At 34.8% G+C, this 19608-nt stretch overlaps 1 protein-coding gene across 2 annotated transcripts in view; it reads right to left on the bottom strand.

Moving 5' to 3' along the window:
- Positions 1-3016: 3016 nt before the first annotated feature.
- LOC144972417 (alpha-mannosidase 2-like) overlaps positions 3017-19608 on the bottom strand; it is a 31183-nt gene continuing 14591 nt past the window's right edge. The window contains exons 10-22 of one of the 2 annotated variants that reach the window (XM_078913583.1): positions 19163-19353; positions 18226-18408; positions 16698-16874; positions 15995-16163; positions 15293-15417; positions 14523-14619; positions 13177-13311; positions 12607-12718; positions 10449-10591; positions 9393-9537; positions 8609-8742; positions 7587-7886; positions 3017-3787 (exon numbers count right to left, since the gene is read on the bottom strand). In XM_078913583.1, the coding sequence (XP_078769709.1) occupies positions 3617-3787; positions 7587-7886; positions 8609-8742; positions 9393-9537; positions 10449-10591; positions 12607-12718; positions 13177-13311; positions 14523-14619; positions 15293-15417; positions 15995-16163; positions 16698-16874; positions 18226-18408; positions 19163-19353 (2082 nt within the window). In that variant the 3' untranslated portion in view covers positions 3017-3616. Of the gene's footprint in view, positions 3788-6336; positions 6425-7586; positions 7887-8608; positions 8743-9392; positions 9538-10448; positions 10592-12606; positions 12719-13176; positions 13312-14522; positions 14620-15292; positions 15418-15994; positions 16164-16697; positions 16875-18225; positions 18409-19162; positions 19354-19608 lie in introns of those variants that run through there. The other variant, XM_078913591.1, reaches the window with a different exon arrangement.

Consider the following 19608-nt stretch of genomic DNA (forward strand, 5'->3'; position numbering starts at 1 on the left):
GGTAATCAAGGATTTTACATACTATTATGAGCTAAAATCATGACTTCTCCCAAAACCACTAGATATTTATATTTAATTTATAAAATACATACAAAATATACTATATTATAAATGGAAAATACTCACAATTTTATCCGATATGGCCGCTTCAATGCTCCTATCAATCAGCACAGACTCTTAATATTTGATAATATATCATTACAGTGACCAAATGCCACTTAAGATAGTACATGAAATCAACGATTTATGTCTTCATGTGGCTGGGAGAGAAAATCTTCATAATTTCCTTGGCATGCCAGTTACTGGCCTATCATACAAGTTTTAAAGGCTCCATACACGCCCGGATATGATCCTGGTCCAGACCCCGATCAGGCAAACCGGGATGAAAACGCAATGTGTGTGGCCAAATACCTGGCCGATAAACCTAGGTACGGTCGATCGCCCGCAAAGCCCGCTTTGCTTAATATTTTTCGAGGCGATCGGCGATCGGGGGCGTGGCAGTATAAAAAATTGGACAATTTTTTTCGGATTTTCGCTGTTTTGACGTCAGATTCGTGATCAGCGTCGAATTTACAATAGGTTTGATACCAAGAACTATTTTTTACTCCAAAAATTGATGAAATTAGAAATAAATTTTAATTAATATTGAGGCTATGTGGCCGACAGAAAAGTGCCCCTCCCTGTTTTGTGATGGATCAAGTGGTATGACTCTCGCTTTCGGATCGGAAGGTTCAGGTTTCGAGACCCGCTCTGAGTGGCGCAGAGTTGAGTCCTTGGAAAAGGCTCTTTACTCACATTCTCTCACCGTACTCAGGTGTAAAATGAGAACATGGCCGTTCGTTGTCTTTGTTGGGAAAAAATGTCACATCGCCTGACAGGCGTCATGTCTCGTCTTTCAAGTCTAATATTGCTGTTGCCTTGGGACCCCTTGTAAAGCGCTTTGAGCACGTGGATATTGCGCCAAATAAATGCTGTGTTATTATTTTTTTTTAATAATATTTTTATAAATGTTGCGCCAGGAAGAGGTAGATGGCAAAAGTTTCGTTCTTGTTCATCGTAAAACTTATAAAGGATTTCATACAAAATAAAAAATAGTTTTCATAATTTTCAATGTAATGATATAATAATATGCCAGTTCTTTTTTTTTTTTTTTTCCTCCTCACCCGTTAACGCGACATGACGGTCGACCTTGACACAGACATTTGGGATTGGCAGATGCCAAAAAGCCTTGACTACGTGATGACAGGGGGGGGCATTGTAACCTTGAATTATAATCTACAAACAACGCCCCCCCCCCCCCCCCCAAAAAAAAAAAAAAAAAAAGAAAAGAGCTGTGTGTGTGGTGGTGGTGGTGGTGGTGGTGGGGGGGGGGGGGGGGGGGTGTGAATGCGAGTAGTCCCGAGGAGTACCCGTTTAACCTGCCACGGAACACTGTCGATTTGTTTTATAAATAATAATAATAATAATAATAATAATAATAATAATAATAATAATAATAATGATAATAATAATAATAATAATAATAATAGTAATAATGACGATAAATAAAAAATCTTTATTGTCCACAACATGGAAAAATGTCCGTGGTCTACGTTGCTTTTAAACTTAAATCGGATTGCAAATGTATTGATGTTATGCGTATTGGAAAAATAATCACGACATCTCCATCGGGGTATAACATATTAACACACAAAACTGCAAACGCGAACGTTCATTGTCTGATTGATATAAATTAGTGATAAGTTAATTATAAAATGCTGTCTAAAAGCAATAACAACGGGTTGACTAACGTCAAATTCATTCCTTCTATTGATGCTCTGTGTTAAATTAAAATACTCACAAAGTCCGCCAGCCAGAAATATCACTCCAGCCCAAAGATCTACATGGAACCTTGAACGTTATAGTCTGATATATTTTAATGAGAACTAATCATAAAAATGGGTGTCAAAAAACAATAACAATGAGATGAGTGACGTCAATTTGGTTCCTTCTATAAATATCCAAGAACTTTACTCACTCCATCCGCTCTCTCCTCCTTCAATACATATGAATCTATTCTCTCATCACTTTTTTGTGCGGCTATGCATGTGATCTTGTGAAATGACACTCGCCTTTGGATCGGACGGTACTGGATTCGAGTCCCGCTCTGAGTGGCGCATAATTGAGTCCTTGGAAAAGGCTCTTTACTCGCATTCTCTCACCTTGTTCACTGTTAAAATGAGTACCTCGCTGTTTACAGCGTCGTCTCTGTCGGGAAACAATTGCAATATCGCTTAACAGTCATGTCTCGTCTAACATGTTTTTATGTTGGCCAAAGACCCTTATAAAGTGATTTGAGCACCTTTATTGAATATAGCGGTATATATAGCGCAAGTAAATTTTTCTCTCTTTCTCTCTCTCCCTCTCTCTCTCTCTCTCTCTCTCTCTCTCTCTCTCTCTCTCTCGACATGTTAGATTATTATAGCTATTGCTACATATGATGCGAATATCTTGGACGGTTATTGATGCTATGAGTTTAGGTAAAATGCTCGCAACATCCACCAGTCGGAAATAACGTACCGTCATACAAAACTACGAGTAACCTTGAACGTTAAAAGTCTGATTGATATAATTTAGTGAGAACTAATTACCACAATGACTGCCTTAATACAATAACAAAGAGTGGAATGATGTCAATTTCGTTCCTTCAACAGTCTAATTGATATAATTTAGTGAGAAGTAATCACTATTGTGGCAAGACGAAAGATAGAATAACAGACAGTAACTGGGATCGGTTCTGTCGGCCACATAGCCTCACTATTAATTAAAATTTATTTCTAATTTCACCAATTTTTGGAGTAAACACACAGTTCTTAGTATCAAACCTATTGTAAATTTGACGCTGATCACGAATCCGACGTGAAAACAGCGAAAATCCGAAAAAAATTGTCCACTTTTTTATACTGCCACGCCCCCAATCGCCAATCGCCTAAAAAAAATATCTCCCCGTATGTGGGCAAAAATCATCTGCGATAAACGCAGGGATGGGGTCAAAGCGATAGGTCATCTGTCCCGCTACCAGCGGATGTCAGCGTCTATGGGGGGCTTAAGGGGAGGGGTGGGCTTTCATTTTGTTCAAGAATGTTTTACTGCATAGATGACTGAACGTGGAATTTTAGTGTAACCATTAGATGCTTCTGTTATTCTAGTAAAAGAGTTACTATGTATATGTACGTGTTACATTCATCTGTACAAATTGTGTATCACGATACAGTCATATTTAGTTGACACAGAAACAGTACAAAAGCAGTGATGCTTTTTCCTACTTTTACAATTTATACAACTTTTTAAAAGCTGATAATAAAAAAATATATATATTAAGCTGTATCCTATTTAATTGGTTGATAGATCAAAAGTAGGGAAAAATGCCTAGCAGTTTTTTGTTTTCAAAACATGCATCCGTGATTGAAACATAAGAGTTTATTGTATTACTGACCAATAAGCAAGTCTTTTTGCTTACTGCAGCTGCCATTTGAATCGAGTCTGGTTTACACAGAAAGATACTTTCATTGTGATTCCTTAAGTACCCAATATTTAGTCATTTCCATATAAATGAGCTAGTAATAACACTTTGCACTCAACGATGAAATGTGACTCTGACAGTCTTCATTTCCATGTCTTTTATGTCTTTTAACTGCAGATTGAAGTCCTTGAGATTCCTCACATCCCGCACACCAGTTAGACTTGTCTCTACTGCATTTTTTATCTCTGTGTCTTTGAATGTGTCCAAATTCAAATGAACATCCATCTATGTATATATAAAAAAACATTAATATGTTATCATTCCAATATTTTAAACATCCTTCCCTCTCTTATAAAAAATGATTAACCTTTAAACAGCATTATTGAACAAACTCACCATGTATCCAATTGTGCATAACGCCTTTCATGCCCAATGGTATTGTGCACTAAACACTTCTTCCTAGTCAATTATGGTGTTACAAAATATTGAGATTTATCATTTTTTTTAACAAGAAGAGTTCTACTTTTGTTTTCTGATTGAGGCAATGGTTGTCATGGTACAAATTTGTTTAGATGGCTCTCAATTTCCTTTAAAAACTGATTGATCGATTGATAAGTCCAAGTGGATGAGGATAAAAGAAGCATTGTAGATTATTTGGAAGATGTTAACGATAATGAAAGTGATATAAATGATGGAGGAGATGACTTAGGACAGGATTTAGATGTATGAGATTGTGATAGTGATAGCAATGCTGTGGATAAGCCTAATAAGACAGGTAACCTAGTAGAGTGCTTTTCGTCTGATCATCTGGAAAATATTGAAAATGATGTTTGCTGGACATGCTTGTCCTACTTTGGGCAATATGGACTTAGATACCTCCTCTGATGATAATGATGACACATGGTGCCCAAGCAATGCAAGATGTGCCAGGTGATGACTCGCCCAGTTTTAGCGAGAAAACGAACAGTGCTCTTGCTGGACATGCATGGTATAGTAATTGTATGCAATTAACTGTTGGACATTCCTGTTAAATCAAAACATACCACTGAAAGCATGCAGGGTGGGAACTGTTAGTAATGATGTAATGTTATGAAATGACAAGTTTCATTAGTTTAAGAATGGTGGAAGGAAAGACATAACAAAACAAATGTAGGTCATTTAAAAAAACGGATCATTGTTAACACTTTTCAATTTAAGTGTCAATTAAAAGACAATGAATCCGTAGACATATGATATTTATTTGTTTTATCTTACAATTATAACATACCCTCAATTTCTTTTGCGACATTCATAGTTAATCCAAAAATTGCCCTTGAAGTAGTTTTTTCCATTAGTGTGGTGGTAGTAGTAGTAGAAGTAGTAGTAGTAGTAGTAGTATTTGTAGTAGTAGTAGTAGTAGTAGTAGTGGTAGTAGTAGTGGTAGTGGTAGTAGTAGTAGTAGTAGTAGTAGTAGCAGTAGTAGTAGTAGTAGTAGTAGTAGTTATAGTAGTTTTATGGTCACTTGAACCATTGCATAAATATAGATTATCAATAGTCCCAGTCGACGACGAAAGCTGAAGTTTATGGGGATAATGTTTTAACCTAGTAACCTAGTTTGTCTACGACTGTATCACACACGCCACTCAAACTCTTTTATCTCACGCAAGTGCCTACTTCTCAAGTTTTACTTTCAATTCCTCCTAAAATATAATACACATTGTTGTACGACCTCACACCCCCCCCCCATATCTCTCTCTCTCTCCCTTCCCACCCCCTCTCTCTCTCTTTCTCTCCAAAATGTTATCTTGCACGTGAGCTTGCTCCTCATTTTTAAATGTTCAATTCTTCCTAATGATGTGTTGTGCTCCTCTTTTCTATCTTCATTATCAATATAATATACCATTTCTCTCCCTCTCTCTTTTTTCTCTCCCCATATCTTACCCCATCTTTCAAATCAGAATGCAACTATCATTATTATCACATTCCTCTCTTTTAAAACACTTACATTGATAATTCGATTATGAGCCTCAAAGGACATAGAATGAATACCCCTGGGCTCATTTTCTATAAATATTTTTAGGGTGTCTATCTTCATAATCACCAGTTACATCTACACCAGAAACGAGATAAATATTTTCTCAATGTCCCGCACACAAAACACCCCCCCCCCCCCCCAAGCTTTTTTTATGTTGTTGATAAGGAAAATCCTGCACATATTCTATACAGTCTATCTAGGTGGTTGAAATGAGTCTTCCGTGAATGCTCCATTATAAGTGATTTCTTTCATATCTGTTAATCATTATGTAATCTGATACTTTGGAACAAACAAATATTTAAACATTTCTGTATGAAAACTTCCAGTAAAACGCTGTACACAGTGTAGATAAAAATGGCACTAAATAAATAGAAATAATTTTTTCTTAAGCGCAGTTCCTCCAGAGAACACATTCAGATAATTCATTTGAGCACAAATGTGAATAGTTAGCATTTACCCCAAAATCGTTCATGCGGCAAACTTATTTCATAACTTCTATCAAAGACTTCAAAATAGGGAACCAGTTAAAAAAATATAAAACTTCAAATTAATCACACTACTCACATCAAATTTGATACCATTCAAAGAGCAATAATCAGTGATATTCAACTAATATTATTTCCCCGAGGTGAAAACCAAGAAATAATAAAAATTGCACACAAACAAAGCTGAAAGTAGTGATTACATGAATAATGAAAATAAAATGAATTGTTGTAATGGTTTGGGAAAAAATAGGGGGGTTTTCAAGGCAAAAAATTGCATTCAATGATGCACCGCACGCGCATGCCACTCCAATGCCTGGCCTCCATACCTATCGTGTCACGATCAATTACGTTTTCCCTGAGAGCAAGGGTATCGGGTGTCAGGTAGTCAGCCTGGTTTGAGGCGATTGAGTCAAAAATTTAACACTGTGGACAATAATGACAATGATCATGATAGTGGTAAAGGTGGTAGTGATAATGGTGATGTTATTCATGATAATGACGATTTTGCTGTCGTTGCTATTGGTGTTCTGCTCCATTGTTTGCATTGTTTATTTGTCTCTTCTTTTTAAGAATTTTAATTCCTTAAAACGTATTCAATTACACTCGATGGCAAAACATAAAATTACATCCCCCCCCCCCCCCCGTTGAAATCAGCATTTTTCATTTTATTTCACTTTCTCACTATTTTAATTTTTATAGTGTAATTAACCATATGAAAAAGCATTTATTCTCCAATTCTTTGACACCTACTCATGATAAGATTATTTTGAGAGCTTTGTTAGCCATTAAAAAAGGCCTGCAAAAGACCATCTTTTGAGACCCCTTTAGTTTTACTTTCTCTTTTGTTTGTTTCTTTATTTTTTAGTGTGTTTAAGGGCAATTGCAAACTGGTTTAATTTGTTTTTAATGTTAAACTTTTGTTTATTTATTCTTATATTCAACTGAAAGTATTAACAGCATTTTTTAAATTCACATTACCCGTGTCTTCCAGTCATTGATTACATTGGTTACACAAGATGGTTCTATCAAGAACACCATTCCTGTAAAATGGCTACTTGACCAAAGGCTTAATTTTTGTTACTGGGAGGTTCTATTGGACCAAATATCCGATTGGAAGAATCTATACCAGAAAATCATGTTACTAGACCAGAGAGGAATATACGATTCTTACACTCTTGCTTTTTGAAATTCCAGACAAGTTCCCAATTGCTTCACGAGCTTGCGTGTGTACATTGGGAACAAAATTCGAATTCCAAAATGCAAGAGTGTAAGAAATCATTTATTCTACACCTCAATCAATTCCTATTTCGTCATCTTTGAATAAAAGATATCTTCAAAAACATTCAAATGATATTTACTTTTAAAGAATATGATTTTTAGTGAAATTTACGCTTGATAATCTGGCATCACAAATTATTATTGTAAACATGATATAAATACGCATTACTATTTAGGGAGAGGGGTGGAATAATGGGGCTTATATCTCTTGTGAAAATAAATACAACAAATAAAGAAGTGAATGAAAAAAAAAAACAAAAAAAAAAAAAACAACAAAAAAACGAAAAGTTTTGAATAAAATTTTTACCTTACAATCCTGGTACACTTGACCATAGTTACAATCAACCCCTACACGATGTAACACCATTAGTGCAGTCAGACTAGAACCACTTGATAGCTCCATTGATTTACCCTCGTATCGCAGGTGTACCAGTTTGAACAAACAAGGAAGAGGATTAGTCATAAGCTTAACATTGGAGTTATATAATAATTTGAGATTTTTAGTGGTCTTCAATTTTTCCTTGGTGAAAACTACTTGAGGAGGGTTGATGAGGTGTTCTGATAAAAGATGGGCCAACATGGAGAGGCGACATGTTGGACCTTTTGTCTGAAATGAATGGAATATGTCAATGTCAAATTTACACATTCAAATTCAAAGCAAAATGGTTAACTGGAGCATTTATATATCATTATCCACTAAACGTCCTAAAAGTGCTTTACAAGGACTCCCTAGCAAACAGCAACTTAATATGTAGGACTAGACAAGACACCTGCAAGGCAATAATACAATTTTTTATTCGACAGAGACAATGCTGTTAATGGCCAGGTACTCATTTTCAACCCGAGTATGGTGAGAGAATGTGAGTAAAGAGCCTTTCCAAGGACTCAACTATGCACCACTCGGAGTGGGATTTGAACCCTGGACCTTCCAGTCCGAAGAAGAGTGAGATACCACAAGATCACATAGCCCCATTAAGGACGAGTTATGACAAAACCAATATTTCAACATCATCTTAAACTGCTTTCTAATGTTTTGTTACAACATTGTAATATTATATTAATTTCAATGAAAGAGCTAAAAACAACATAAACTCTGAAACTTATTTGGATGATGAATCCTAAGTTCTCGACAACAATTCACACTGAATAATTTTAATTATCAGCTAGAGACATTCTACAATGTCCTCAACTACTTTGAAAGTCTTCATCCAGTATTTCTTGATCATTTGATTTTGATGTGGATGTAGAAGAACAAGGATAACAATAAATATGCATTACATATGTTTGAATTATTTCTTATCATGACTGATCAATTCCCCCAAGACTTACCATTCCTGGGGAATCTCTCCTTTCTGGGATAAGAATAAACCTGCTGGGACTATATGTATTATCATGGGGTCCTTCATTTAGGCCTCGCCAGTCATCCTGCATCATGCGACGGTCAAGAATAGCCTCCAGCCATCCTAAAGAAATTATAAAGAATTGAAGTAGAACTATTTAAAAACAAAATTATGATGTAGGCGTACAAATCCACTTCTTCCCAAAAAGTTCACACTGCCTAAGACATGCTTTGTCATATGAATAGCCAAGATCTTCTTTGGGCATTAACTCGAATAAACAGCCATTTATAGAGTGAGAAATTCAATTCTCATCTTTGTATTTTTTAAAGCCTGTGTCTTATCAATATTCTTCAGACAATTATTCACTTATAATGCTATTACCTTACATGTAATGCTGAACATTAGACAATATGAAACAAACACTAAATTACACGGTAAATTTATTGGATGCAAAATTGATGCTCAAACAAACAATATAATAGATTTATCCATAATCATGCAAGTTATCTTAAAATATAAAAAAAAAAAAAGCAAGCAAATTCAATGTTACTTTCAAACGATTGTTAACACCTGTGTAACAAAATATTTAGTGCATGTTGATCAAAGGACCTAAAAAAATTGAGCATTTGATGCTCAGAGCCCTAAAAAATTTCTAACCTCAGGACAAGCTAAGTAAAAAATTGTAATATCAAACACTGGATACGTAGCGGTCATGATATTGCTCATAAATGTTATGAGGACCCTTGATGGTATAGAAATGAAATCTACCATACCTCCACTTAGAGAAGCAACACCATGAGCCTCTGATGTGAGTAGGGTGAGACGAGATGTCTTTCCATCTTCAATGAATGCCGCTGTTGTGACTGGATGGAAGTTGCCCTGAATCAAAAACTTTGATCTCCATTTCTTTTTGTGCATCTTGAAAGAGAGTGAAAATGCAAATTACGCAATTAGAATTGTTTGAGTGAATAAAAAATATATAGAAAAAGTAAGGTTTTTATTTAATAATATCACAAATTAACCATTGTTCTGGACATACATTAATCATTTCATTGTAGAAAATTAATGACTCATGTTGAAAGTACAGTTTTGAGAATGTTGTGAATTTATGTTTTTGTTTTTAAGGGTTTTACGGCGCTTGCAGCACATTTAGGTTATATCAGCGCCAGTAAAAAGGAAGAAAATGGGATAGTAAAAAGTTCTAGAATTACAATTAAAGCACCCAAAAGAAAGTAAGACAAAGGGGAACTAGGAACCAATAGGTGTAGATTCCAAGAGCATACCACCATTGTACTTAGTTTGAGATCACCTATAAGTCATCCGGACACAAGCATAAAATCCAACAAAGAGAAATACACTCAAATGCTTACACTATACATTAAAAATAACAAATATAATAATACATAACAGAGAGATGATTTACAAGGAAAAAAATATCATCTCCCAAAACAATAACTATGCATTTGACAGCCAGGATTCCAACCAAGGCCAGGACAAAACCAAGTAACCTCATTCCAAGACAAAGACAGAAAGCAAATTGGAAAACAGATATAAGGGGATAGAAGACACAGTATGTACCTCCCTGCCCGCTATGGGAGGTCAGGATCCCAATGCCATCATAAAAAACATGTAGATTCTTATCTTCTTGGTTAAAATATTTAAAAATTCTTCACCACTAACCAAATACATTTTTTACAGTAATGTCTGATGATGATCATTATTGTAGACTTGTAACTTAAGATATAGATTGCAATTTGATGTGATTGTGGCTGGAAAATGAATATATTTCAATAATTAAAAGCCTGAACAGAATTAAAACAAATTGTCACCTGAAATCCATTGAGATCGACACAGACAGACCTATCTGGAGACACAACATCGCTGACAATTCTCATGGCAATCTCCTTGTTGTCCCATTCCTTACTATTTATGTTGACTAGATTTTCTATGTGGATTCCTGAACCAACTGGGCCTGTTGTGTTCATCAATAATAAATCACTTAAGAAATCACAGATAATCAATCATCTCAACATGATTTTTAAAAATATCAAGTACAAACCACTTTACGCAACATAGACAATACAAACACGTGTAAATTGCATTGTTTAATCTCTCAAAAACCTCCTAATTCAACAAGTTTATCACAGTGTACAGTGTACTACCAGTTATCCGAAAACGTTGATTACAATGAAAAAAAAATTAAGATGAGAGAATTGTTTTGATAACAAAATCTACCGCTTTCAGAAGACAAATGAGTCTTAGTAATGTTTACAATATACTAAATAAGTACCATTAGTGGAACAGCCTTAGTATCAGGTGCAAGGCAGTAGCACGAATTTTTCTTTAAGGTTTAGGTTTCTAAGATAAACATTTGAAAAAGTGGGAAGACTGATGTTTTTTTAAAATGTTTTTTTTTGTATTTTTCTTTCTTGCTTTGTCTGGCACTTTTCACGCACACTTTTCAGATCTTTATCTTATACCAGTGGCTGCTCCCTAATTTCTCCATCTGATATTTAAGCTTCTAGCTGAGAGAAAAACCAAACAACTAAATGAATAAATAAAATATAATAAGTTAACATAAGAAAGTGATGCTGAAAATGGATTTCGAAACCAACTCTTAGGGTGTTAGTGCAATGTTTAATCCAGTCAGACTCCTCCAATTTCTATATAAATGTCACTCCAACTTGGCTATCAAAATATCGAGGTGAATAGTTTGTAAATTAAGCAAAGTCCGAGACAGTTAAAGATATGTATGAGCAATTAGAAAGTAAAGAAGGCCAGAAAAATATCTTCAAAATAGCTATGGGAAAAGGTAATTGATAAGAGGATTAGAAAAGATATAGACATAAGTAAAGATCAGTTTGGATTTGTCGCTGGTAAAAGTACAACAGATGCTATATTTGCCCTAAAGGTGACCGCAGAGAAGTATAGAGAAAAGCAAAGAAGAGTTACATTGCGTGTTCATTGACCTGGAGAAAGCGCATGATAGGGTACCAAGAGAAGAAATGTGGTACTACCTAAGAGCAAAGGGGGTAACAGAGAAATATATAAAAGTCATCCAAGATATGTACAACGGAAACAAACAGTGATGAGTACAGCTGTTGGCCCAACTGATCCATTTAATGTAAGAGTTGGATTACACCAGGAATCTGCTCTCAGCCCAATGCTGTTTGCAATAGTAATGGATGTCCTAACAGACCCCATTCAGCGAGAGGCACCATGGAACACGATGTATGCAGGTGACATACTACTTTTGAATGATACAAAAGCTAAGGTGGAAAAGGAACTGGAGGGTTGGAGACGGGTGTTGGAAAGGGGGGGATTAAGGGTAAGCAGATCGAGACTTAGGAACAATTGTTCAAGGCGATGGGGGCAATGAGATGGAGGTTAAGAAGAGGGTACAGGCAGGCTGGAATAATTGGAGGAATATCCGCAAAGCTGAAGGGGAAAATATATACAACAGTTGTAAGACCAGCAATGTTATATGAACTAGAGACAGCATCTACAACAAAGAAACAAGATAAAGAAGTTGAGGTGGCAGAAATGAGGATGTTGAGATGGTCACTTGGCTGGACAAGAAAAGATAAAGAGAGAAATGAACAAATTCAAAGGTTGACTGAAGTGAAGAATGTATCAATAAAGATGAGAGAAGACAGATTGAAATGGTTCGGACATGTAAAGAGACGAGAGCGGGAGTACGTGGGAAGGAAAGTATTGGATTTAAAAATAGCGAGCAAGAGGAAAAAGGGACGCCCAAAGACTAGATGGTGGGATAAGGTAAAGGATGATATGAAAGAACTGGGCGTGGAGGAAGATGATGCACTGAACCGAGATGCATGGAGATGTGGCATTCATTATGGCAACTCTGCAAACTGCGGGATAAGCTGAAAGAAGAAGACGAAGAAGTTTGTAAATTAAATGCTATTGTCTATATAATTTCATGCCATTTAAATCTTTAGCTCATTGACAAATATAAAATAAACTTACCACTAATATTATACAATGTTGCAGTTGTCCTTAAACCGTCCAACGTAGTCATAACACTGGACATAACAGGACCCTCTAATTTTATCATTGTTGGGTAAAACATTTCCAACTCCTGTGAATGGAAGATATCCGATAAAAAAGGCAGAATAAAATACTCTTAATGACAGTCTAGCATAACTATGAAAGCCTAAATCAAACATTTGATGACAGAGACATTCAAATTTTAATTTATTTTATTACTGTTATTAGAGCTGAAAGCAATATTCAAGTTCATTCCAGAACGATGTGTAACGTGTCATCTGTCAGTAGCCATTTGAGAAAAAAAGATAAAAGAAACAAAAAGAAATGATACAGTGAAGTTAATTAAAAAAAAAAAAGATTAGTTAGTTTTTATGTTGTCATCTGTAAGTTGAATGGAGTAACAGAATTAAAACAAGAAATAACTATTAATAATCATAAAATAAAGGGAGTTTGATTACCAAGTTTAATTTTTATTAGTTCTTTTAGAGAAATTGATCTATATTTAATCGCAAAATTCAAATCTTTAAAGGAAATGAAACAGTTCATCACCTTGGCATGTCCATCTGGCATAAAGATGTAGGCACCACTCTTGTCACGGAACGGATTACTCCATGAACCTGTGCCATAGGTTACCATCTTGAAAGAAGTCTGATGAAGCTGATCATCGTTTTTATGCAGAAGATACTAAATAAGAGGCAAATACAAAGAGAATGAAATTTTTTTAATGTAAAAGAATGCGTTGAAGTTTGGAAGGAATATTCAAATCAAAAGTATATAAATGTCATGGTGCACTTAAGTTCATATATCTTGAGGACTGAAAGGTTAATATCTAATTTATTTTTTTGGTTTGATCAAAACCCTTGAACAGTAAAGTGCATTCTTAGGAACTTTAAAAAAATTCAAAAGTCCCCTTCTGCTTTGACAAAGCAGATATCAAATGATTTTCACATAATCTCCTTGTGATAAATCTAAATCATTTTTAGTGTGTCTTTTAAAATTTCTCATGTTTTCCAACTATGATGAATTAAGTCTATACACAAAACATTCATAGTTTTCAAAAACTGCGACAGGTGAAAGTCCAACAACTGTCGACCTCCGAAGGAATGCCATGAAAAGAAGCATTATCCATTTGACGACAAAATGGAGAACTTTTACATCATTCTATCCTCAAAACACTTCTTTCGAGAATTGTATAACTTTCAATAAATTATAATAAACTCATCATGTGATTGAGTATCAGGCTGAATGCACAAAGAAAAATAATACAAATGACTTAGTAGACGAATAGGTCATTACTGAATAGAAAAAGTAGAGAACAATGCTGAGTCTCTGCATGTCTCTAAAAAATGTTGATCCGAGATAGGACAACTTAATGCCAAATTCTTCAACTATTTCAGACCTACATCTTAAGCTTTAAAAAAAATTCCTTTCAAAACAATTCTTTTCAACAAATTATGATAAACATCATGCGACTCTTCAACTATTTCAGACCCACATCTTTAGCTTTAGAAAAAAAAAAAAATGCAAGCTTGGGGTTGAGACTAATCATTCTGATTTTAAACCTAGAGAAGGTGGAGACATTTTCTTACTTGAGGGGACAAAAGCTTTTGAGACACCAATCCTTAGGAGGTAGTCCATGTAAATAAACCGCTTCTTAAAATAAATCTTTGCTTCTACTCAATACTGTTTTTCACTGAGTGACCAAAGGTCACTTTGAGATATCATCTGAATAAAAAATGCAGTATTATATCTTTCTTACTTCTCTATTAAAATAATAAAATCACTGACAAATCATTGACAAATGATGTGTGAAAAAAAAAAACAACAACAAAAAAACAAAACAAACAACAATAATACAAACTGCACACATGAAAAGATGAATCTCACAGATTTACCTGCAAAGTGCCGGTACAGGAGGAAAAAGAAGCCTTGAGAAAGCCATTTTCAATGTCTAACATTTCTGAGCTTGATTTTTTGGCTTTAAATTCAGGACTGAAACAAAAAAAGTAAGTTTGCAAAGTAAATAATAATTGTGTGAGGAAATAAAGGAAGTTCCATTGCAAATGATACTAATGGCCATAAGGATAAATCAAGATACATTCAGATTACTTTTGTTAATTATAATTTTTAACAAAAAAATATTTTCTCTGACAGCAGTGTCTGAGAGTTCAAGATATAAAGGTATTTTCAAATGCAATTATTACATCCAAAGCTTTAAACTTGCCACACTGATTTATATCTAAAATAGACATGGAGACTAAATAACAGTGATCAATTTAAAAGATATAGTATCATAAATAACAGTTAAATTCTGTTTAAAGAGAATGAATTGGCACAGGTACTGAGAACCAATACAAAACGGACAATATTGAGTTCTTTTCTTCTTTTTTTTGTTGTTGTTAATGCCCTATGTAGTTAATACAGAATCAAATTTTTATAAAACCTTCATTTTACTATATTTTTAATCTTTTAGATAGGGGTTTTATTTATATTTCTGCACTGTCTGTTATCCCTTGTTGAAAGCCAAGGGCTAAAAGTGTTACGTAGCTTTGTATTTTTTTCATGTGTGTGCCGTTTTCAAATTTTAAGAATTCTTGTTTTAATCAAAATTGGCTCTCTCGGGCACTGGAAAGAATTAGTTAAAAAAAAAAAATGGACAACTCACATAAATTTTTCTGGTTCCAATCCTTTACCATAAATGGTAATTTGAGCATAATTAACATCTGTAAACTGTTTTATAAATACATAGGTCCTCACAGACAAAGGATCCAAATCAGCCTCAAATACAATCTATGGTAAGAGAATATAAATAAAATAGTATAAAAATTGACACAATTTGAGAAAAAACAACCATCTATGGCTACAAAAACAAGTTTGCAGACAAGATAACATCCTCTCAGATAGATCATGTTTTGTTAATCACTTTTGCCAACCTAAAACAACCACGACTACTTATTAATTTATGTGAAGGTATCTGACCCACCTGATAGCTTAGTTGGTAGAGCACTTGCTTCACACCCAAAGGGACTGAGATCAATCGCGGGTGAAGTCAAGATTTTTTTTCGGACACCCTGCCCACCAACAGTGATTGGGTAGCTGGACCTATCCTTGTGATCTGTACAAAGGGTAGCAAGCAATTGCTATTGTTCATTTTATGCTATATAACCAGGGATAAACTCCGGTTCCATGGGGCTAATGTCTTTGAAGTATCACTATCTGACCCACCTGACCAAATTTAAGCCTCCTATTACAACTGAGGCTGATATCAACCCCCCCCCCCCCCCCCCCCCCAAAAAAAAAAAAAAAAGTTAAGAAAGCCATCTAAATTATTTCTTTCTTCTATAGTTCACTTACATAGTTCACTTACAGAATAAATTTCAGCCATGAAATGAAGTGCCGGTTCATTTTCCAGAAATGGGTTGACCTGAGAGGGTACAAGAACCCCGTCTAATGTTTTGATGATCCCTGGTGTTGATGTCTTTACTGTAACAGGAGACTTCCATGGGACAGTCAGGGGATTCGTCACAATTATTAACCTGGGGAAAGGAAAAGATGAGCTTAACTTGATGAATTCATTATGCATGTTAATTGACCGTGAATACTTATTGTATATGACATAAAGATGCTAAATTTATTAAAAAATAACGATAAGTATTGATTTGTAAGCTTCAATTTATTAGACGAAGACAGATACTGTGAATGTTTCAGGTTTCTCTAAACATCCACAGTATCTGTCTTCGTTTAATAAATTGAAGCCTACAATTCAATACTTACCACTATTCTTTCCTTTGAGCTTCAAGCAGCAATATTTTCACTAATTTATTAAGTAGGTCTTAAGATATGCATTGGAATCTTTCTCTCTTCTTCTTCATTGTATCAATGTCGTCACAGCAACTCCATGAACTTTCACTCTTTGTTCTATAATCAATTTATGGATAACTTTAAACATTTATAACTCTGCTAATAATCATTCATTTGGTACATTCTATAGATGTGCTGCGATTACATACAAATACTGTGACTTAAAAATTGTATTTTCTATTCTGAGAGTCAATGTAAGACTTACTCACCAGTTCCCCTGTATGTTATTATATCTAATTTTCATGAAGGGTTTATCATAACGCCAGGGATCAGCCAGATTTAGTAGGTCTTCCTTTGGTTTATTGGATGAGTCAAGGTTTTTAAGAACACTACGGCCAATCAACAGAAGGTATAAGTCATCCACTTTCTCCATTGCATTTCTCAAACTTAAACCAGAAAAAGATAAAACTATAAAACACACAAGTCTCTATTCTAGCACATAACTGAACATATATTTAGATAGGTTCCTTTCATTTGATGTGCTCTGAAAGTAAATTAAGGTCCATCACTTAAATCTGATTTAATATATAACAAAATAAATTCAAAATTAGAATTTTAAGCCAATATAATCAAAATTGACAAATTAAAAAATGTATGGATGTTTTAAAAAATTAAAATAATTCCAAATCTTTATTCATGCAGTCTTATTCCAACAATCTATAGTGGCTGTTTCAACCAAAGTAAGTTACTTTGAAAATAATGCCATGTTGCTTCGTGAAATGACAGAGTCAACAATTGCTTGCTTGAAAACTCGTCATTCCTAGCTCTTATATTCGATTGATCTACAATGATAGGCCACGACATCAATCTGTTGATTGTTGACTCTGCTTGAACAATGTCAACACAGCTGCATCAACATCAGCAATCGTGGCCAGTCCCTGCCTTTTTTTCTTTCCTGTGGTTCAGACTCATGCTGTTCAATTTTCTCACAGTTCTTGAAGATCGTGGTCAAATTAAGCAGAATCCCTAAGGCCTGTTACATAGGTGAGACAAAGCAAGACAAAAAGCTAGCTTAGATGGAAGCATTCACTCACCAAGAGACCATTGTAGTGCTAGCTCGTGCGCCAGAGTTATTATAATCAGCACTTTTGTCTTCAACTTGACAGATGTAGGAGTGAACATTGTGATTCATTTTTGTATTCATGTGCATGATCATCGATCAGAGATACCAATTGTGATCAAGAGCGCAGTTTTAAAACTGAGGCATGGTCCGTCTGTGGAGTGTTCACAAGCTGGTGATGTTGTTCCTGCCAGGGCAGTTGAACGGTTAGTGATCATTTGTGCAACATGAAGCACCACGTAAACTAGGTTTTTGTCTCGCTTTTCTTTACCTACAAAAAACATCCATGTGAACTGGTCCAGAGAAGACTGGATATCATTGGTCGCCAATCAAGCATTTTCATTAGCTGGGATTACAGGATTTCATTGGTCAGAAAGCAAACCTTTTCATTGGACCAGAAATTTCGCCTTTGACTATCACCTTGAACTTGGCGATTACCACAATATCAATGTTGATATACATGGTTTTTACTAAAATGTATGTCATTATGATGAGTTTTTAAAATTTCTAATGATAAACTGGGAAAAATTCAATACTTGAGACTCCATTTCACGAAAGTCGCTATAAAGGGCGTCGTTATAAGTGGGCTGCACTGTAATTTTCATCAATGACAGGAGAGGTCAACTATGTATAAAAAAACCCCCAACTTATTCTGTTTTTTTTTTTCTATTACATACATTAGTTTATAATCATCCATGACAAAATGTTTGCTGGTGCCAGTGATGGCATCATGGTGATGAAAAAGGTTCACTGCTTGTCTCCCTTCTTTTAATGCTGAACTTTGCTGTTCGTAGAAACGAAAATCTGTTGCTCTTATTTTGTTCTGAGAACATATCAGACTAAACAAGATTTCTGTGATTCTGTGAAAGAAGAAGAAAAAGTTATATGACAGACTTTTAATACATCTCAGAAATTGAATCGGAAAATCAATTTCCATGACAAGCAAATTAGTACAAAGAGTAGGACCTGGTCATGGTTATGCGCTATACAATTGCTTTGCATTATTATTATCATTAACAAAATTTATGACAACCACGATTGTAATTTTTACACCATTCTTGACCTTGAACAGATAATTGACAGATAGACTAACTTTATCTTTTTGAAACCAACAATTGTTATCAATCCTACCTTATAAAATATAGTCTTGATCAATTAACGAATTGAACGAATTAAAAGAGTAAAGTGTCTTTGCATTGAAGGGCTAAATCAATGCTAATAAGTCAAAGACGAGTACATATTACCTATACAGAAAATATAGAATATGCTCAAATCACTCAATATTTTGAGAGGGCATAATTGATGATAATTTGGATCTGACTTTGTGTATTATTGTCTCAAATTCCAACAATCTAATATAACTAAGCAAGTATAGGGTAGCAACTAGGCACTTAGGAAAGGCATCTTGCACGTTTTCTCTGTCCAACCAGAAGTAATTGGGTTGTTCAGTTGATTAGAAATGGCACTGTTTGATAGACTATATCATTTCCAAAAGGTAGCAAGCAGTTCTTACTGTTTATTTAATGCTACAGAATCCAGAATAAAATCCAGCTCCATGCGGCTTATAGTTGTAAAAGACTATTTTTTACTTTTTAGAGCTCTGAAGATAATTACCTTAACTTTGCTTGTAAAACTCGCACCATATGTTTAAGTAAAGGTCTAACAGAATAGAATCCAGTCCAGTATTGGTCATCTCTGTCATTGTACGGAAGGAAATCTCCAGTCAACGAGGGAAACTCGACACCCAACTCTTTTTGGCTGGATTCCAATGCTTTAAAATAGTCAGATACAGTTCCATATTCAAGCTGTAATGAGAAATGAAAAGAAAATTGACTTCCACATAGGTTTGAGAAGAAAGTATGAAAATAGAGTTAAAACATGAATTCTTAAATGTTTTTCCAAAGGGAGCGAGAGTCAATTTAAAGGCACATGTAACTCGATAGTTAAAAGGAGAAAGACAAAACATACACATGCATATGCACACAAACACACACACATACAAACGCAAATAAAAAAAAAATAACACAACTCCCCCCCCCTAAGAAAAAAAATAAAGAAAC

This window comes from Berghia stephanieae, chromosome 1, assembly GCF_034508935.2.
Source record: "Berghia stephanieae isolate SIO BIC M18660-M18661 chromosome 1, UCSD_Bste_1.3, whole genome shotgun sequence".
NCBI lineage: Eukaryota > Metazoa > Mollusca > Gastropoda > Nudibranchia > Aeolidiidae > Berghia > Berghia stephanieae.